The sequence below is a fragment of the Vitis vinifera genome, chromosome 14 (assembly GCF_030704535.1).
Source record: "Vitis vinifera cultivar Pinot Noir 40024 chromosome 14, ASM3070453v1".
Lineage (NCBI taxonomy): Eukaryota > Viridiplantae > Streptophyta > Magnoliopsida > Vitales > Vitaceae > Vitis > Vitis vinifera.
Genome location: NC_081818.1, coordinates 11,386,507 through 11,405,297, shown reverse-complemented (window position 1 = coordinate 11,405,297; position 18,791 = coordinate 11,386,507). Strand labels below are relative to the sequence as shown.

The 18,791-nt window shown below is 33.7% G+C and overlaps 1 protein-coding gene across 3 annotated transcripts; it reads left to right on the top strand.

Moving 5' to 3' along the window:
• The first annotated feature begins 868 nt into the window (after nucleotides 1-868).
• On the top strand, nucleotides 869-5,739 carry LOC100242528 (thioredoxin domain-containing protein PLP3A). Of its 3 annotated transcripts, none has more exons than XM_010661902.3 (10): nucleotides 869-1,230; nucleotides 1,694-1,856; nucleotides 2,655-2,743; nucleotides 3,483-3,557; nucleotides 3,645-3,692; nucleotides 3,798-3,940; nucleotides 4,559-4,631; nucleotides 4,713-4,774; nucleotides 5,137-5,234; nucleotides 5,305-5,739. In XM_010661902.3, the coding sequence occupies exons 2-10, from the start codon at nucleotides 1,787-1,789 to the stop codon at nucleotides 5,412-5,414; spliced, it is 768 nt and encodes a 255-aa protein (XP_010660204.1). In that variant the 5' UTR covers nucleotides 869-1,230; nucleotides 1,694-1,786; the 3' UTR covers nucleotides 5,415-5,739. The 3 variants fall into 3 exon arrangements, with proteins under 3 accessions (XP_010660204.1, XP_002266846.1, XP_059598649.1); XM_059742666.1 differs by lacking the exon at nucleotides 869-1,230 and adding an exon at nucleotides 1,269-1,455; XM_002266810.5 differs by lacking the exon at nucleotides 1,694-1,856 and having other exon boundaries at nucleotides 1,204-1,230.
• The last annotated feature ends 13,052 nt before the right edge of the window (nucleotides 5,740-18,791 follow it).

The window sequence follows — 18,791 nt, the reverse complement described above, 5'->3', positions numbered from 1 at the left end:
TCATTAAGTTGAAGAAATAAGATACCTAGTCTATTGTTAAAATTTAATATATAGAGATTATTCCCATTTGCATATATATAAACCTACCATTAAATAACTCTCAGCAAGTTCATGTTATAACATCTTTGACATCTAAATAAAATTTTAACTTTGATATTCTAATTAATAAGTCAAAATTTCCATTTAAGAGATGTTTTATTGAAGGAAAAACAATTTTGAATAGACAATGATTTTTATATTAATAACTAATATGATGATCATTTTTTACCCTTCAAGTCATGTTTTTTATGATCATGGACTCCTAGAACCCACAATTCCTTCTTGTTTGCCCCAATTGGAATTCTTATCACACAAAAACTTTTACTTTACAAACTTACACATCTTTTCAAACATAATGCTCCTCTTTTTATGTTTTATTTATTTATTCTATTTTACTTTACAAACTTACACATCTTTTCAAATGCATTGACCTTCTTCTTTTTTATTTTCATTAAAAATGAATAATAACATTGAAAATCTTTCAATAATGAAACATAATATTTTAAAAAATTACATATTTTTATTTATTTTTAAAACAAATATTAAATTATAAGAAATGGATATAAAATAATTTGATAATAATTTTTTTAATAAATATTATTATGATTTTGCTTATTATTGTTGCGAGGTTTGGGTTCCATGAAAAGTCCTAATGGGTTGATCATGAAAGGTGATTAAAAAAAAAAAAGTTTTAAAAAAATTTAAAATTTTTTATTTTAAGTAATTGTTTTAAAATAACCATTTAAAAAAAATCAAAATAAGGAAAGTAGTGTTTGGGGAGGGCCATTTCAAGGTAATATTGTTTTCAAAACCCAAAGATATGTCCACTAATTGAAATTTTTTTTTTCCTTTTCATGCACTCTGGTGTGAGGTGTTATTTCATACCGAAAATGCCTTCCCCTTGGGCAAGCTCAGCTTCCACATCAACAACCTGAAATAAGGCCAAACTCCACGTCGGCAGCCAAATCTGACGTCGTTTCCCGTTTCACCTTCCTCACTTTCCCCAAATTTTATTTAAAAACCAACCCTATTCGCACCCTCTTCTTTCTTCTTATTTTACCCAATCGTGTCTCCATTCGTGTTCATCGCATCTCAAGCGATTGGAAGGTTTTTCAGAGTTTTCTTCTACATTTGCGATCTGAATTCGACTCTTGCTTGCTGGCGGCGATCTCTCCGATAGTCTTGTTATAGGTGAATAAATGTCGCTCCTTTTTGCTTTGTTTGAAGATTGGGTATGTTTGTGTTGTGTGTTGGGGTCACGCTTCCTCTCTCCAGCAGCAGGATCCTTCCCTGCCGCGGTAACCCGGATAGGAGTCGATGGCGACCTAGCTTCCTCTCCGGCAGCGGGATCCTTCCCTTCCTATGGCTTCAAAAACAGTTTATTTATTTATTCTGGAAATGACCCATTTTTGGAAGGTGGAAAAATGCTGATCCATTGGACTAAGCTCGTATTTCTTCAATTTTTTTTTTTTGTTTTAGAACCTTAAGCATTGGTTTATGACCTGTTGTGGAGTTATCTTTTGTTGATTAGATGAGTCAACATTAAAGTCCATGACATTTCTCTTCTTCTGTTGGGGTTTTCAATTGAATTTCCCATTGCTTGTTTATTTCCTCGTTTTAGTTCCTTACTATTTGAGGTTCTTATTAATTGTAGGAGATTTATCCATAGTTTGCTACCATATAGAGTCCAGAAAGTATCACTTCCACACAAAAATGCATTTAACCCTTCTGTCAGTGCTCAGTGGTAATGCTCACTTTGCATCTCCTCACTCTTAGAGAGACTAATTCATCTCTGCAATTGCCCAATATTGCCTTGAGTAAGTTGTGAATATAAAATCCCTTAGTTTCCATTCCTTAAATGCTTTACATCTGTTGCCTTTTTTCACATTGCAGTACATGCGAAAGTATTTTTAAGTTATCAACAATTTACAGAATTGTAACCTGTGTGCAAGTGATGAGGAGTATTCAATTCTGTTCGTTGACAGTTTCAAGTGGAAAATCTTGGTTTTCATTAGAGTGATATAACTGTACTTAGAACCATTTACTTTATTGATTATGTATTTCCGTAAGTATGTTGGGTTTTTTTTTCAACTGATTAATCAGTCAATTCAGGAAAAACCCTTATGGTATGGTTTAAACAGAAAAAGACATGCACATATAATGATTTGGGTGGGTATTAAGAAATACTCCGTTCCATATTAACTTGTAAGTACTTGGCCAATCCAGTTTTTTCCTTTGCTTCATTGTTTGGGCAAACTAATACTGGCACACATACATTTGTTCTCGGCACTTTGGTTGTTTCTTTTTTTACCCCTTTTTCTGGGGAATGTAGAAGCCTCAGTGTCTGATGAAAAATCATTATTTCTCCTGCATAAGAAGTTATTAGCAATACATGTTGTTTTGAAATTGGTTTCCTAAACAAACTATATTGTAGTTTCATTAACTATGAGCTTTTAGAAGATGACTCTATGAGTCTATGTGGCCTTATCACGAACTAGTCTGTCCTTGAATTTAGTCAAAGAATGGTGCATATGATTTTCTTTCTTGTTTTTTTAAACTAAGGTCATCTCTACTAGAGTATGTTCTAATCTTTATTGTGCTATAATTTTTCACAGAGAAAATGGATCCTGATTCAGTTAAATCGACCTTGTCCAATTTAGCATTCGGTAATGTAATGGCAGCAGCTGCTCGAGATTATCAAAAGGTGCCTCTTTCATTTTCTTCTTTCTTTCATTTAAGAACAGTCTCTTCTCTGGCTCTTAGTTTGCTACTGGCTAGTATCTACCATTCAGAAGCATGATATGAGACTATCCATTGAAAGGCATGACGTGGACTTGATCTTAATATTGCTTGCTGCTTGCTGCTTGGTACAACATGATGAAAACTTGATTTTAGCATTCCATGCTATTTGTTACCAAAAATAACTCAGGCAATGCACAATAGTTATTCCACAGGTTGATTTACATTGCCTATGTTCACGGATTTGATAGGAAGAATTTCTCTTTCTTTAGGAACAGGACTTGAATGCTTCTTCCCCTTAGTTGTTAAGAAACTCAAAGAATGTTATGTGCCTTTTTTTTCCCCTGGAAACTGAAGAATGGAGTGTGTTACCTGTTGGAACCACCTTTCAACATCAAGTCTCATAAGTAATGCAATATTTTCTATCCACTAATGTTTTGATTTTAAACCTCTTGCACTGGAGGGAAGGTAACTGAGTATTATGGTGAACCTGAAGACCTGACATTCTTATGCATAAGCTAGTCATCCATAATAAGAGGATTAAAACAATGATACTAACTTTTTTTACTCCATGATTGAGTGTTTCAGAGGTTTACGTAAATATAACGGAATAATGGTGAAGGTGGCAAGTCTGATAGCTTGCAGAAAACCTTCCTCATAATTCATGAAAATTAATGCGACAACATCTTATTCTGGTCTTGCAGGAAGTGCTATCTCAGCAGAAGGCACAAGCTTCCAATTCAATCAATCAGGAGGTTGATCTTGATGAGTTAATGGATGTAAGTGGGATAATGCATCTATGTCATGTCTTCCTTTTAATGCACTTATTTCTTTTTACATGAATTTACTTGCATGGGTGATATCAGGATCCAGAGCTGGAAAGATTGCATGCAGATAGGATTGCATCTCTTAAGGTCAGAATTCGATCTTTGTGAAATGAACCTATATCTTTAAATATTGAGATATGTGGTAATCTTTCTGAGAATGGTGAAGTATTTACCCTATGATTTGTTTGATAGAAAGAAGCTGAGAAGCGACAGGCTTTAAAGAAGCAAGGGCATGGAGAATACAGGGAGGTAACTGAGGCGGACTTCTTGGGTGAAGTCACTGGGAGTGAAAAAGTAATTTGCCACTTCTACCATCGGGAGTTCTACCGGTGCAAGTAAAGTTTCTCTTCATACTTGCATGCACTCGCACTCTTTATTCACACATGTCAAAAAGGAAGGGTGTTGAGGGGTTGGATATGACCATGTCCCAGCTCTTATTGTGCTTTTTCCACTCTATCTCTCTCTCTCACACACACTTATACGCACATGTCTAAAAGGAAGTGTCTTGAGGGGTTGGATATGACTGCCCCAGATCTTGTTATGCTTTTTCCAGAATTCATCTAATTTCTCATCTAGTTTGCAATAGGTGAGGTTAAATTTATTGCAATGAGTTAAGATTTTGTTTGGGTAAATTTCCGTAGAAGAAGATAAAATTATGTGACAGGAGCGTTAGTTTCTCTCTATCGATGATGCATATATATCAAACATCAGTAGAGGAGAGGCTAGAGTGAAAAATGACACGTACATGGACATATTATCTTTTGGCATGTGCCTTCATAAGCCCATGTTTAGAAGCAGTTTTCCTGACACTTTCACATTGATGCATAAGCCTCTCTCACATCAGTGAGCTCGCATTTGTAAGCTGTTGTTGGAGGTGTTCTCTTGAACCTCTGTTTACATGGATGCATGTATTTGCAGATTAATATTGTGTTCCTATTGTTTGATATTTCTAGGATAATGGATAAGCATTTGAAATCCCTTGCACCAAGGCATATGGACACCAAGATTATCAAGCTGGATGCAGAGGTCAGTTTTCCTTAACTCTTTTGTTCTTGTGCACAGTGGAACTGAGGAAAATAAGATCTCATTGTTAAAAGTGAAATGCAGAATGCACCATTCTTTGTCGCCAAACTAGGAGTCAAAACTTTGCCTTGTGTCATCTTATTCAGGTCAGGCTCTCTCTACTACTTTTTCACTGCTCCATTTTATATTTTATGCTGCTCTTTGTAATTTTGTGAGAAGCATGTCAGTGATGTAGAACTTCATTTGGTTCCCAAGAAGAGAAAAATTGGAATCTCATTACTACCCTCTACCTCCAGTAGTAAAATTCCAGAGTTTCTTGTCTTGTTGCAAATGGGGCAAAATAATGCACGCTTGTATAGATTGCTTAAAGAAAACCAAGCAGAAAATCAATCTGAAAGATACGCCAAAGTGCACTGGCATATATGCTTGACAATTTCATGCCATATCAGACTATATTTCTTTTTTTGATTAGATATGTAACTTGGAAATATACAACCATCTCTTTCAGAAAAGGGATTGCAGTAGATAGGTTGATTGGGTTTCAAGATATGGGAGGAAAAGATGATTTCGCCACTAGGACACTCGAGGCTCTACTTATAAAGAAAGGTAAAACCTTTGTCCAGTCTAATTTGCTATATCTACTGGGTAGTGCTGGCTCTAAACCATTATTTTACAGGTATAGTTAGTGAGAAGAAAAAAGATGAAGATGATGAAGACAGGGGTTATCCTGAAAGCAGACGCAACACGGTGAGATCATCTGTGGATCCAAACTCTGATTCAGACTGAAATGGAAAAAGTAATTGAAGAGTTCAATTGTGATTGTGAGTTGCTTTTGGAATGCTTATTAGTGTGATATCGGTTTCATAGCCATAGGCATGAACCAATAAACAGCTGAATTAATGATGGTATTTGGGGAGAGAGGAAGTTCCTCCTTAGGATATATCCTAGAGGTCATTGTAGATTATTTGGTTTCATTTTAATTAAAGCCTTGGAATGGTCCTGTACTTGTGTATGGATGTAGGGCGGGAAGAAAATTCGAGATAGAGATTGAGCTTGGGTATATTTGAATATGAGAAAAACTACTATTTTTGGTTGCCTTGAGGCAGTGGAATTGGGTATATTTCAAGTTAGCCATATAATGAAATCAGAAAAGCAGAAAATTGGGTCAGTTTACTTGGAACCTATCCGTTTTTGTAAGTATTTTGGCTCAAAGCCCGAGCCGGACAAGATCAAGCCCTGGATAAAAGATTTGGTGGAGGGTGAAGTATAGCTGATTTTCAAACAATTTATGGTGATTTTTTAAATGATTTGTTTTTTCAAAAAACGATTGCTACCAACGGGCAACTACTCATGCTCCTTATCGAAGGGTCAGAAAAGTTTTATAATGTACTACTCTTGCTCAAAATTAATTCAATCAAATCTCAACCGCTCAAAATATGTTATTAAATTACAGTTGAATTTTGATATTAATTTTATATTTATTTTAATATACATTCATTAATATTAATTTTAATATTAATTCAATCAAATACTCATGCTCCTTATCCAAGTGTCAGAAAAGTTTTATAATGTCTAACTACTCTTGCTCAGAATTAATTCAATCAAATCTCAACCGCTCAAAATATGTTATTAAATTATTAATAATTGTAGTTTAATTTAAATACTCTAATCAGTTGAATTTTGATATTAATTTTATATTTATTTTAATATACATTCATGATATATATATATATAATTTATATACTAGTTTACTTTAATATAAGACAATTTTATATCAATTGTAATTTACACTAATATATTTATAATTTAATTGAAATTAAATTTTAGTTTTATATTCATTTAATTTTATAATTTATTTACTTTAAATTTAATTTTTTAAATACCTTAATTTAAATATTGTTTTAATATCTAATTTAATTAAACATGTTTTGTTATTTACATTTTCAAATTTACAATTTGTTTACTTAAAAGTAGTTGTTTAATTAGTTCAATTTAATTATTAATTTGATATTGAATTAAAAATTAATTCATTTGTATATAATTTATATAATATACACTTTCAAATTTACAATTTGTTTACTTTAATATAATTGTTTAATTACTTTTATTTAAATATTACTTTTAATTTTAATTTAATTTAATTTAAATGTATATGATTTGCAACTTATGCATGCAAAACTTCGATCTATTATTATAAATTCACAATTCATAAGCAATGACTAGTCCAAGTGAAAGTAGAAGTGATTTAGAATAGAACAAGTCGATACCTACCCAAAGGTCGCTTTCAGGTTCATGCGCCTTTTGTTATTTGATTTCTTGCAATTGAACCGGTCTCCCTATATATATATATATATATATATATATATATATATATATATATATTTCTTTGAAACTATAGTTTCTTGAATCTGTCTCCTTTGTTTATTTCATTTTTTTTAAGTATAGTTTTTTTGAGGAGACATTTTGTGGGTAGGATTTAGTTCTTATGTAGTCATTGCAATGGATTTAGTTCTTATGTATGGAATACCTAAGGACAATGGTTTTGAATAAAGACTTATGAGAAGGTATCGCAATAGATAAAGTGGAATGGTGAAAAGGTGGAGCAATAATATTGGTAAGCAATTTAATAATGCTAACACAAGCCATTATGCTCTTTGTTGTCATTAATTTAATTAAAGAAAATGGGAAAGTTGTGTTTGGAGCCGGCCATTTGAAGGTAATATGAAAATCAAAGCCAAAGATTGTGCAATATGGGATTTGACCATGAATAGGAAAACTATTATTATTCTTCTTCACTCTGTGCTTAGTCCATTTTATCTTCATAGAGTACCCATTTACAGTCTCCATGTCAGCAACATTTAATGTCTCAATGTCAGCAGGATATATCTAAAATTGAATAACACAAAAAAATGTAAAAGTTAATGATGTTGGGTTACATCTCCTTATGCCCGACCCGAGAACATAAAATTTTCCAAACACCCAATCTTGTTTCTCTCATTTTAGCAAAAGAAACCCTAAAACATCCAATCTATCTTCACTGTCTCAGCAAGCAAACAGAGCACTTTATGGTAAGAACACTAGTAACTAGTGGGGTTGAAGAGGTGTAGCTGTGAGTCTCTCGGACTGACCCTTAAACCATGCCATTATGTGGTTCTTTTGTGTGCTCAAGTGGTCCACCTTTGATTTTTTGGGAATGTACCTTAGGTATTACCTTAATAGCCCTTAGGTACTACCTTAAGGGACCTTAGGTACTACCTTAGCTAAAGTTGTGGTCTACCTTCCCCAAGCCTTGGGCCTTCCTTTGTGACCCTTAGACCATGCCATTATGTGGTTCTCTTGTGTCCTCAAGTGGTCCACCTTTGGTTTTTTGGGATTGTACCTTAGGTACTACCTTAAGAGCCCTTAGCTACTACCTTAATAGCCCTTAAGTACTACTTTAAGGGACCTTAGGTACTACTTTAGATAAAATTGAAGTTTACCTTTCCCAAGCCTCGGACCTTCCTTTGTGACCCTAAGACCATGCCATTATGTGGTTCTCTTGTGTCCTCAAGTGGTCCACCTTTGGTTTGTTGGGACTGTACCTTAGGTACTACATTAAGAGCCCTTAGGTACTACCTTAACTAAAGTTGTGGTCTATCTTTCCCAAGCCTCGGGCCTTCCTTTGTGACCCTTAGACCATGCCATTATGTGGTTCTCTTGTGTCCTCAAGTGGTCCACTTTTGGTTTTTTAGGACTGTATCTTAGGTACTACCTTAATAGCCCTTAGGTACTACCTTAAGGGACCTTAGGTACTACCTTAGCTAAAGTTGGGGGCTACCTTTCCTAAGCCTCGAGCCTTCCTTTGTGACCCTTAGACCATGACATTATGTTGTTCTTTTGTGTGCTCAAGTGGTCCACCTTTGGTTTTTTGGGACTATACCTTAGGTACGACCTTGAGAGCCCTTAGGTACTACCTTAAGAGCCATTAGGTACTACCTTAAGGGACCTTAGGTACTACCTTAGCTAAAGTTGTGGTCTACATTTCCCAAGCATCGAGTTTTCCTTTGTGACCCTTAGACCATGCCATTATAGGGTTCTTTTGTGTCCTCAAGTGGTCCACCTTTGGTTTTTTAGGATTGTACCTTAGGTACTACCTTAAGAGCCCTTAGGTACTACCTTAATAGCCCTTAGGTACTACCTTAAGGGACCTTAGGTACTACCTTAGCTAAAGTTGAAGTCTACCTTTCCCAAGCCTCGGGTCTTCCTTTGTGACCCTAAGATCATGCCATTATGTGGTTCTCTTGTGTCCTCAAGTGGCCCACCTTTGGTTTTTTGGGACTGTACCTTAGGTACTACCTTAATAGCCATTAGGTACTACCTTAAGGGACCTTAGGTACTACCTTAACTAAAGTTGAAGTCTACGTTTCCCAAGCCTCGGGCCTTCCTTTGTGACCCTTAGACAATGCCATTATGTGATTCTCTTGTGTTCTCAAGTGGTCTATCTTTGGTTTTATGGGACTGTACCTTAGGTACTACCTTAAGAGCCCTTAGGTACTACCTTAATAACCCTTAGGTACTACCTTAAGGGACCTTAGGTACTACCTTAGCTAAAGTTGAAGTCTACCTTTCCCAAGCCTCGGGCCTTCCTTTGTGACCCTTAGACCATGCCATTATGTGGTTCTCTTATGTCCTCAAGTGGTCCACCTTTGGTTTTTTAAGACTGTACCTTAGGTACTATCTTAAAAGCCCTTAAGTACTACCTTAAGAGCCTTTAGGTACTACCTTAAGGGACTTTAGGTACTCCCTTAGCTAAAGTTGGGGTCTACCTTTCCTAATCCTCGGGCCTTACTTTATGACCCTTAAACCATGGCATTATGCGGTTCTTTTGTGTGCTCAAGTGATCCACCTTTGGTTTTTTTGGACTATACCTTAGCTACTACCTTAAGAGCCCTTAGGTATTACCTTAATAGCCCTTAGGTACTACCTTAGCTAAAGTTGGGGTCTACATTTTTCAAGCCTCGGGGCTTCCTTTGTGACCCTTAGACTATGCCATTATGTGGTTCTCTTGTGTCTTCAAGTGGTCCACCTTTGGTTTTTTGGGATTGTACCTTAAGTACGACCTTAAGAGCCCTTAGGTACTACCTTAAGAGCCCTTAGGTGCTACCTTAAGGGACTTTAGGTACTACCTTAACTAAAGTTGTGGTTTACCTTTCCCAAGCCTCGGGCCTTCCTTTGTGACCCTTAGACCATGCCATTATGTGGTTCTCTTGTGTCCTCAAGTGGTCCACCTTTGGTTTTTTGGGACTGTACCTTAGATACTACCTTAAGGGACCTTAGGTACTACCTTAGCTAAAGTTGAAGTCTACCTTTCCCAAGCCTTGGGCCTTCCTTTGTGACTCTAAGACCATGCCATTATGTGGTTCTCTTGTGTCCTCAAGTGGTCCACATTTGGTTTTTTGGGATTGTACCTTAGGTACTACCTTAAGAGCCCTTAGGTACTACCTTAAAAGACCTTAGGTACTACCTTAACTAAAGTTGGGGTCTACCTTAGCTAAAGTTGAGGTCTACCTTTCCCAAGCCTCGGGCCTTCTTTTGTGACCCTTAGACCATGTCATTATGTGGTTCTCTTGTCTCATACAATTTAGCTAAAATTCATTTATTTATTTATTTTTATTTTTTATTTTTGCTCCTTTTAGATGATAAATACTTTTTTAGGCTTGAATGTGAGTTTGCATGTGATAAATGACACTTAAATTAGGTGATGCCATTACTTTGAATTGTATGGCCACACAAAAAAAATATTTTGTGCTTTTTCTATTCCCTTTCATTAGAATACAATACTTTTATAGCGAGAGATGCATAGTAGTAAATGCCCTTGATTCGCGAGAACCAATTTGAGGTTTCAATCGTTTTTATTCTTCATTCTTTCTTCTTTCTTTTTACTGTTAATCAAATTGCACTTGATTGAGCCAATATCACAATTTTGATACCTTTACTACCACTATAGTCGTTGTCCCCCTTATGACATATGCCTCTTCATGGGATGGGAGGTGACCTTCGCTACACTCGCCATTTGGCAAACTCTGGGCAGGTATCGACTTGTTCTATTCTACATCACTTCTACTTTCACTTGGACTAGTCATTGCTTATGAATTGTGAATTTATAATAATAGATCGAAGTTTTGCATGTATAAGTTGCAAATCATATACATTTAAATTAAATTAAATTAAAATTAAAATTAATATTTAAATAAAAGTAATTAAACAATTATATTAAAGTAAACAAATTGTAAATTTGAAAGTGTATATTATATAAACTATATACAAATGAATTAATTTTTAATTCAATATCAAATTAATAATTAAATTGAACTAATTAAACAACTACTTTTAAGTAAACAAATTGTAAATTTGAAAATGTAAATAACAAAACATGTTTAATTAAATCTGATATTAAAACAATATTTAAATTAAGGCATTTAAAAAATTAAATTTAATGTAAACAAATTATAAAATTAAATTAATATAAAACTAAAATTTAATTTCAATTAAATTATAAATGTATTAGTGTAAATTACAATCGATATAAAATTGTCTTATATTAAAGTAAACTAGTATTTAAATTATATATATATAATGAAAGTATATTAAAATAAATATAAAATTAATAACAAAATTCAACTGATTAGAGTATTTAAATTAAACTACAATTATTAGTAATTTAATAACATATTTTGAGCGGTTGAGATTTGATTGAATTAATTTTGAGCAAGAGTAGTTAGACATTATAAAACTTTCCTGACCCTTGGATAAGGAGCATGAGTAGTTACTAATAATCAACAAAAGATAACTCCACAACAGGTCATAAACCAATGCTTAAGGTTTTAAAACAAAAAAAAATTGAAGAAATACGAGCTTAGTCCAATGGATCAGCATTTTTCCACCTTCCAAAAATGGGTCATTTCCAGAAAAAATAAATAAATAAATTGTTTTTGAAGCCATCACTGCCGGAGAGGAAGCTAGGTCACCATAGACTCCTATCCAGGTTACCGCAGCAGGGAAGGATCCTGCTGCTGGAGAGAGGAAGCGTGACCTCCACACACAACACAAATATACCCAATCTTCAAACAAAGCAAAAATAGACGGAGTGACATTTATTCACCTATAACAAGACTATCGGAGAGATCGCCGCCGACAAGCAAGAGTCGAATTCAGATCGCAAATGTAGAAGAAAACTCTTAAAAACCTTCCAATCGCTTGAGATACAATGAACACGAATGGAGACACGATTGGGTAAAATAAGAAGAAAGAAGAGGGAAGTGCGAATAGGGTTGGTGTTTAAATAAAATTTGGGGAAAGTGAGAAGAAATAGAGGAAGGTGAAACGGGAAACGATGTTAGATTTGGCTGCTGACATGGAGTTTGGCATTTTTTAGGTTCTTGATGTGGACGCTGAGCTGGCCCAAGGGGAAGACATTTTCGGTATGAAATAACACCTCACACACCAGAGTGCATGGAAAGGAAATTTTTTTTTTCAATTAGTAGACATATCTGGGTTTTGAAAACAATATTACCTTGAAACGGGCCTCCCGAAACACAACTTTCCTTTTTTTTTTTCCTCATATGTGATGTTAATGAGATTTTAAGAAAAGCCAATAAGGTTGCTGATGCCTTAGCCTATCATATCATATGTAGGCCATTTTGTGAAAAATGATTGTATTTGGTATTGGAAAGTTCCTTGCAATGTAGTAAGATCGGTGACAGAGATTGTGCAAGCTTTTAAAATGCCTAGATCTGTGTGTATGTGTTGCTGTGTTTTTCTTAAGTGGAAGAAAAAGAATAACTGGTGTGAGAAATATAAAATATGGACACCCCTTGTGCTTAAGTGAATTCTTCCGTGATGGAAAGATGGCCCATTTTTTATTTGGGTGTGCTTCTTGCAACAACCCCTGCTCGCCATGTCCTATTTTCCACACAATCATATTCTTTCCATCTAGGTAAAATAATTCTGCTTATAAATGCTCATATACCGTTTTTGTTTCAGTGGTTAATCTGTAATTCTCATCTACATTTTTGGAGTTTTGGCATGTTCATAGTATGAAGCTTTTATACCTTTTTTTTTGGGGTGGGATGTTTTAGTTTTATCTTTACTAGAGGTGATAATAGGTCAAATTTGGTATCTATGGTTCATTATTCTATACTGTTGGGACGTCATTTGTTTTGAGTATATTTAGCTTTGTGTCAGTCAAGAGCGTCACAGAGTGGCCTCCCTAGGATTCGAACTCAAGTCCAAGCCTTAAGGACGTTGAGGAAGCCCTCCTGGTACCATCAGTAGCACAGATGGTACCAGGAGGGCTTCCTCAACATCCTTAAGGCTTGGACTTGAGTTCGAATCCTAGGGAGGCCACTCTGTGACGCTCTTGACTGGCATAGAGCCAAATATACCCAAAACAAATGACGTCCCAACATATACGACTATGCATGAACCTATTGGTTGTTTTCTTACCTTTGCTTGTGTTGGGAAGAAGATTCTTTGGCAAGTTTTATTATTGTTTGTGGATTGCCCAAACATGTATGATTTGGAGATTCCTATATTGCATGAGCAAGGGTTATCCAATTTTAGTACAACAATGCCATTTTAGAGCTCATTTTTCTTCACCTTAGGCACAACTAGATACACTTGTATTACTAGACATGTTAATCTGAAGCATGATGCCTAGTCTGCTTGATAGTAAGGTTAGTTGCCGAAGAACTGCTCAAACTTCATGTGCATGCCATTAGAAAGGCTTTTAAGGACCATCAATATTTAAATGGTTTTAATTGACATATTTCCAAGAGCCAAACTATTACAACTCACATAAGTTATGGAAATATGCCATGCTCTCACTATACATACATCTTCTCTCTGCTGACAGATATGAATGCTTTGAAGCAACATTTATGCAAGCTCAGTTCACTAGCCTTTTTTGCTTTTAACTTTCTGATGCTCTACTTCAACCCATATTGAGATGGGAATCGAATCCTCTTCAATGTTGCCAACTATATGTATTCAGTATGATATAAATAACAAATTAATGTCAATTAATCTAACGCTATATAGGTATATCTCTTCAAATGCAAAAGTAGTGAGACGCTTTCTAAAATTAAAAAATCTAAACAAAAGAGATTATTTATAAATATCATAAATGTGATATGTACTAAAAAAAGAACAAAATAAAACAACATTTAATGATTTAATAGTTTGGTTTATAAATGTATGTAAGACTTTGGTATTCTAATTTTATGAACTTATTTAATTTAAAATTTAAAATTTAATTGATAAAAAAAAATTAAAATAAATACAACTTTGCTCAAGGATTTTGCCTTCGCTTAAACATGTCACGTGTTTAATACATGCGCCTTCAGTTCATTACAACTAACACCGTGATACAACAAATGTACAATGCATGTATTTATGAAATATGAAAGATGCATTGCTCACTTTTAAATGTGAGGGGGCAATGTGAAAAAACACGATATAGGTTGGGGAATAAAGTGTAATAAACCCAAAAAATTTTAAAAACGGTATGAACAATTTTATATAATTATTTATCATCTTCTTCATTGTTTTTCATTTTTTTTTTGCAAAGAAATTGCTCTTGGATCGGAAAAATCACTTTTACTCGCACGCTTAAGGTTAGGGTGAGATTTTTTTTACTCAAGCCTATGTTTTTCCTATTTTCCTTGTACATTTATTTTGAATATTTAGTATTGCATTCTTGTTTGCAAATTTTTGTATAAAATCATATTAAAATAATAAAAAATACATGCTTAAAGTGAACAATGTATGGATGTGACAGTGATTTTTTAATTATTTAATATTTTGAGTTATGTTTGATTTCTTAAAAGCAATAAAAAATGAATGAATTAATTAAAATGGATGAAATCATCCATTTAACTTCTTCCATGTTTTTGTTTGAAGAATTACCTATTTTTGACATAAATACCTTTAACTATTTCAACTATTTACATGTAGGTTTTAAAAGAAAGCGTTATTTTTATAATAAAAGAATGAGGACATTTTTATCAAAATGTGGTAAAAAAAATAATGGAGCGTTAGATTCTCAAAATTGGGTTTTTAATGACCCTTTTTATTAAATAACCCTAACAAAAACTAGTAGGACTTTTTTTTTCTTAAAAAAAAAAAAGGAGAATTATGTTTTCAATCCAGCTAGGTTGGGTAATTGAGGTAAGGTCCTCTTATCACTCATAATTAAACCCAAAACCCAATAAAAGAATAGAAATTGAGAGGAAGGATATCGTCTTTAAAAAATCCGTAAAATACCCTTGACTATTAAATATAAAAAACTAACCAATCACCTCACTTTTCTCATTCTCTTTTTGACTCTTTTACCCTTCTCTCACTTATTTAATAGTGGAACCAAGTTGAATCATTTTTCATCAAATTGAATATGAAATATGGTTAAAAATTATTATTGCTAAATGCATTTTTGAAATGAATAACTTTTAAATACCTCATCAAATATTATTCTTTTTTTCAACTTACATAATATATAATAAATATTATTCTTTATTTCAAACTTATATTATTTCTCATATATATTAAATAATTTTTAAACACCTCATAAAATATTAGTATTATTTGTTTGTTCTAACTTGTAAATTATATATCATCAAATATTTTTTTTTAAAATTTATAGAACATATAATAAATACTTTTTAAATATCTCATAAAATATTATTAATTTTTTTTCTAACTTGCAAATTAGACACATGGTGTTTATTATTTCTCATATTATTTCAAATATATATATATATATATATATCTATTTTTTTGAAAGTGTAAATAGGGTAATTGGCCAAATTAAAGTCTTCAAAATATTCAAAATTTCTCCATTCCAAAATTATCTAATTGTTCCCACACTAATCCTAAATATTTTTAAATAAAGACTTAAATGTTTAAAACCATTAAAATAAATATTCTCTTATTAAAGCAATTTTTTCAAAGTAATAAGATAAAAATCATGAAATCTTCAAAATTATAATTACAACAAATATTTTAAATTTTAAAACTAATTTCATGATTTAAATTAATGATTTTAAAAAATAAAAATGTTATAAAAATAATTTTTTTATTTTTAATTCCATTTAAATATGTTTTTTTTTTAATTTCTATTGATAACAATGAAATTATGTTTATAAAGGCAAAATAGTAAAAATACATATTTCATTTAGTTTACTTATAATGAACAATTCAAACATGATTGATTTTAATTTTATTTCCTTTGTGTTAATTTTTGTAGGGAATGTCTTAATGACATAGTTTGGTAAAAAAAAAAAAAAAAAAAACTATTAATAATCGTCTTAATGTCAAACTCAAGTTGTTTAAAAATCGTACAAAACCTATTAGGAGTCTTGTACACCCTTGTATACTTGGCACATTTTCCTTGTACAGTTAGTGTAATACCCTTGTACAACAATACAAATTTCATATCTTTCCTAAGTTATATGTCCATATAGGTGTATTAATCATATTTTCAATGGTTTGGTTGACAAAATGGTGAATGACTTATGGTCAATTTTTTTTTCCCAAATATCATTGTTAGCCCAAGGGTTCTCCTAATCGGGTTTTGATGATAACAAACCATGGTTAAGTAACTAATTAGTTTAATGGTTAAGAATCTCTGGCATAAACTCGAAAACTCATCAAAGGACCAAATAGATACAAGATCGAGACTTTTGGAAGACTTGTGATCATAGGAAACGAATGTAAGATGAATGCATGAGTGCACTTAGGATTTTCATACCGTTTCATGCAACTTAGAAAACTCGGTTTATCCTTTAAAACTTTGATTTCATTACATGTACCTTAGGCAAAATGTTTTAAAATTGGCATAATAATTCACTTAAAGACCTTGCCTAAGTGTTAGAAAAGAAAGGAATTGAAAAAAATAGGTTTTCAGGGCCAAAAGGCTCAACCGGTTAGGGAACCGGTCGACCGGTTACCCTTGTCCGGTCGAGGGATGCCCAAAATCTTCTCTCTCTCCCTGTAGCCTTCTCTTCCCGGTCGAGGTTCATCTCTTCCCGGTTGAGGTTCGGTCGAGGTTTGGTCAAGGCAACGGTAACCTATCAAGCATTAAATTTTCCAATTGCTAGTGAGCTGGTCGACCCCTAGCTTGACCGGTCGAGGTTACCTTTTACTGTTTTTAGCTCTCGAGCTTAGAAACCTATAAATTGAGAGCTCCACTTCATTTATTGATAAGAGAACACTTGGAATCAATTGTTTACCTACCTGTTCTTGACCCAAAAGCTCTCATATCCTTTAGTGCACTCTTGTGTGTCATCCTAGCTTTGTCTTATATTTTGAGCTATCCGTAAGCTAGGTTGAGAGATTCATTCTTGTAAAAGCTGAGTGTTAAAGCCTTCAAGAGGTTTGAATCTTGAAGAGATTGTGTAAGAGACCACTGGAGTCGAAATCCAAGTGTAAGAAAATTGGAAGCTTGGTTGAAGCTTCAAGTTAGTGGAATCCTCACTTGGTTAGGAGATTGAGGAGAGTAGACGTAGGCAAGGAAGTGTCAAACCACTATAAAACCCGAGTTTGAATTCTCTAACTCTATCTCTTTATTTTTGTTTATATTGTGCTTGAACTTGTTGTGTTTAAAAAGATTTTAAAAAACCCAATTCACCCCCCCCCCCCCCCCCCCTCCCCCCCCCCTTTTAGGTGTTTTTCTTAATTAAGCATAACCTTTATTTTCTCAATTGGTATCAAAGCTAGACCTCTTGTTTTAAAGACTTAATCATCTAAGATGAAATGACTATTCCATCAAGCTCATCTCAAACTGAAATTTTTTCAAAACATAGAGCTCCATTCGTTACGGGAACCAACTATCCTTAATGGAAAACTAGAATGACTTGATACTTACAATCAATTGATTTAGATGTATGGGACGTCATTGAAGATGGCCCAACTTTTCCCACTAAACTAGTTGATGGAGTTTTGGTTCCAAAACCCAAGCAAGAATGGAATGAGCTTGATAAAAGAAACTTTCAATTAAATGCTAAAGTCGTTTTTACTTTGCAATGTGCTATGGATAGAAATGAATATAATAGAATATGTCAATGCAAATCGACTAAAGAAATTTGGAGGTTGCTTGAAATAACTCATGAAGGAACAAATCAAGTGAAAGAGTCAAAAATTAATTTACTTGTTCATAACTATGAATTGTTTTCAATGAAAGAAAATGAGACTATTGTTGAGATGATTACTAGGTTCATTGACATTGTCAATGGTCTTGAAGCTTTGGGAAAAACCTACAAGGAATCCGAGAAGGTGATGAAAATATTGAGGTCTCTCCCATCAAAGTGGCATACCAAGGTCACCGCAATTCAAGAAGCAAAAGACTTGACTAAGCTACCTATGAAAGAGCTCATAGGGTCATTGATGACATATGAGATTAACTTGGCAAAGAAGCTACAAGAGGGTGAAGATAAAAAAAAAAAGAGCATAGCACTCAAAGCTACAACCAAGGAAGAAGAAGATGTTGAAGAAGAAAAACCAAGTGAGGAAGGTGATGATTTAGCCCTCATCACAAGAAAGCTTAACAAATACATGAGGAGTGAAAGGTTTAGAGTAAGAAAATTCACCTCTAGAAAAGACCCTTCTAAAAAGGAATCCTCATCTCATGGTGACAAGGAGAAATGGGAAGAGAAAAAAGATTTGGTGTGTTTCAAATGCAAAAAACCGGGACACATCAAATATGATTGTCCTTTCTACAAAAGTGAAGCCAAGAGAAGAATGAAAAAGGCAATGATGGTCACTTGGAGTGAAAGTGAAGAATCCTCCGAAGAAGAAAAGGAGAAAGAAGTGGCAAACATGTGCTTCATGGCAATAGATGATCTTGATGAGGGTTCAAAGAAGGATAAGTAGTTCTTGGATGGTAGATGCTCAAGACACATGACCGGGGATGAATCCAAGTTTGCCTTCCTTGCAAAGAGAAAGGGAGAATACGTTACCTTTGGAGACAATGCAAAAGGAAGGATTATTGGTTAAGACAACATTGGTAATGACACATCCTTTCTTATTGAAAGTGTTTTATTAGTGGATGATTTAAAACATAATATTTTGAGCATAAGTCAACTTTGTGACAAAGGTTTTAAAGTGATTTTTAAAGCATCTCATTGCATC

Excerpts from the sequence above, each read along its gene's own strand:
- LOC100242528 (XM_010661902.3), top strand. The coding sequence starts at position 1,787 with ATGCTCACTTTGCATCTCCTCACTCTTAGAGAGACTAATTCATCTCTG. Across the intron at positions 4,775-5,136 it reads CCTTGTGTCATCTTATTCAG|AAAAGGGATTGCAGTAGATA; the intron begins GTCAGGCTCTCT and ends CATCTCTTTCAG. Across the intron at positions 5,235-5,304 it reads GGCTCTACTTATAAAGAAAG|GTATAGTTAGTGAGAAGAAA; the intron begins GTAAAACCTTTG and ends ATTATTTTACAG.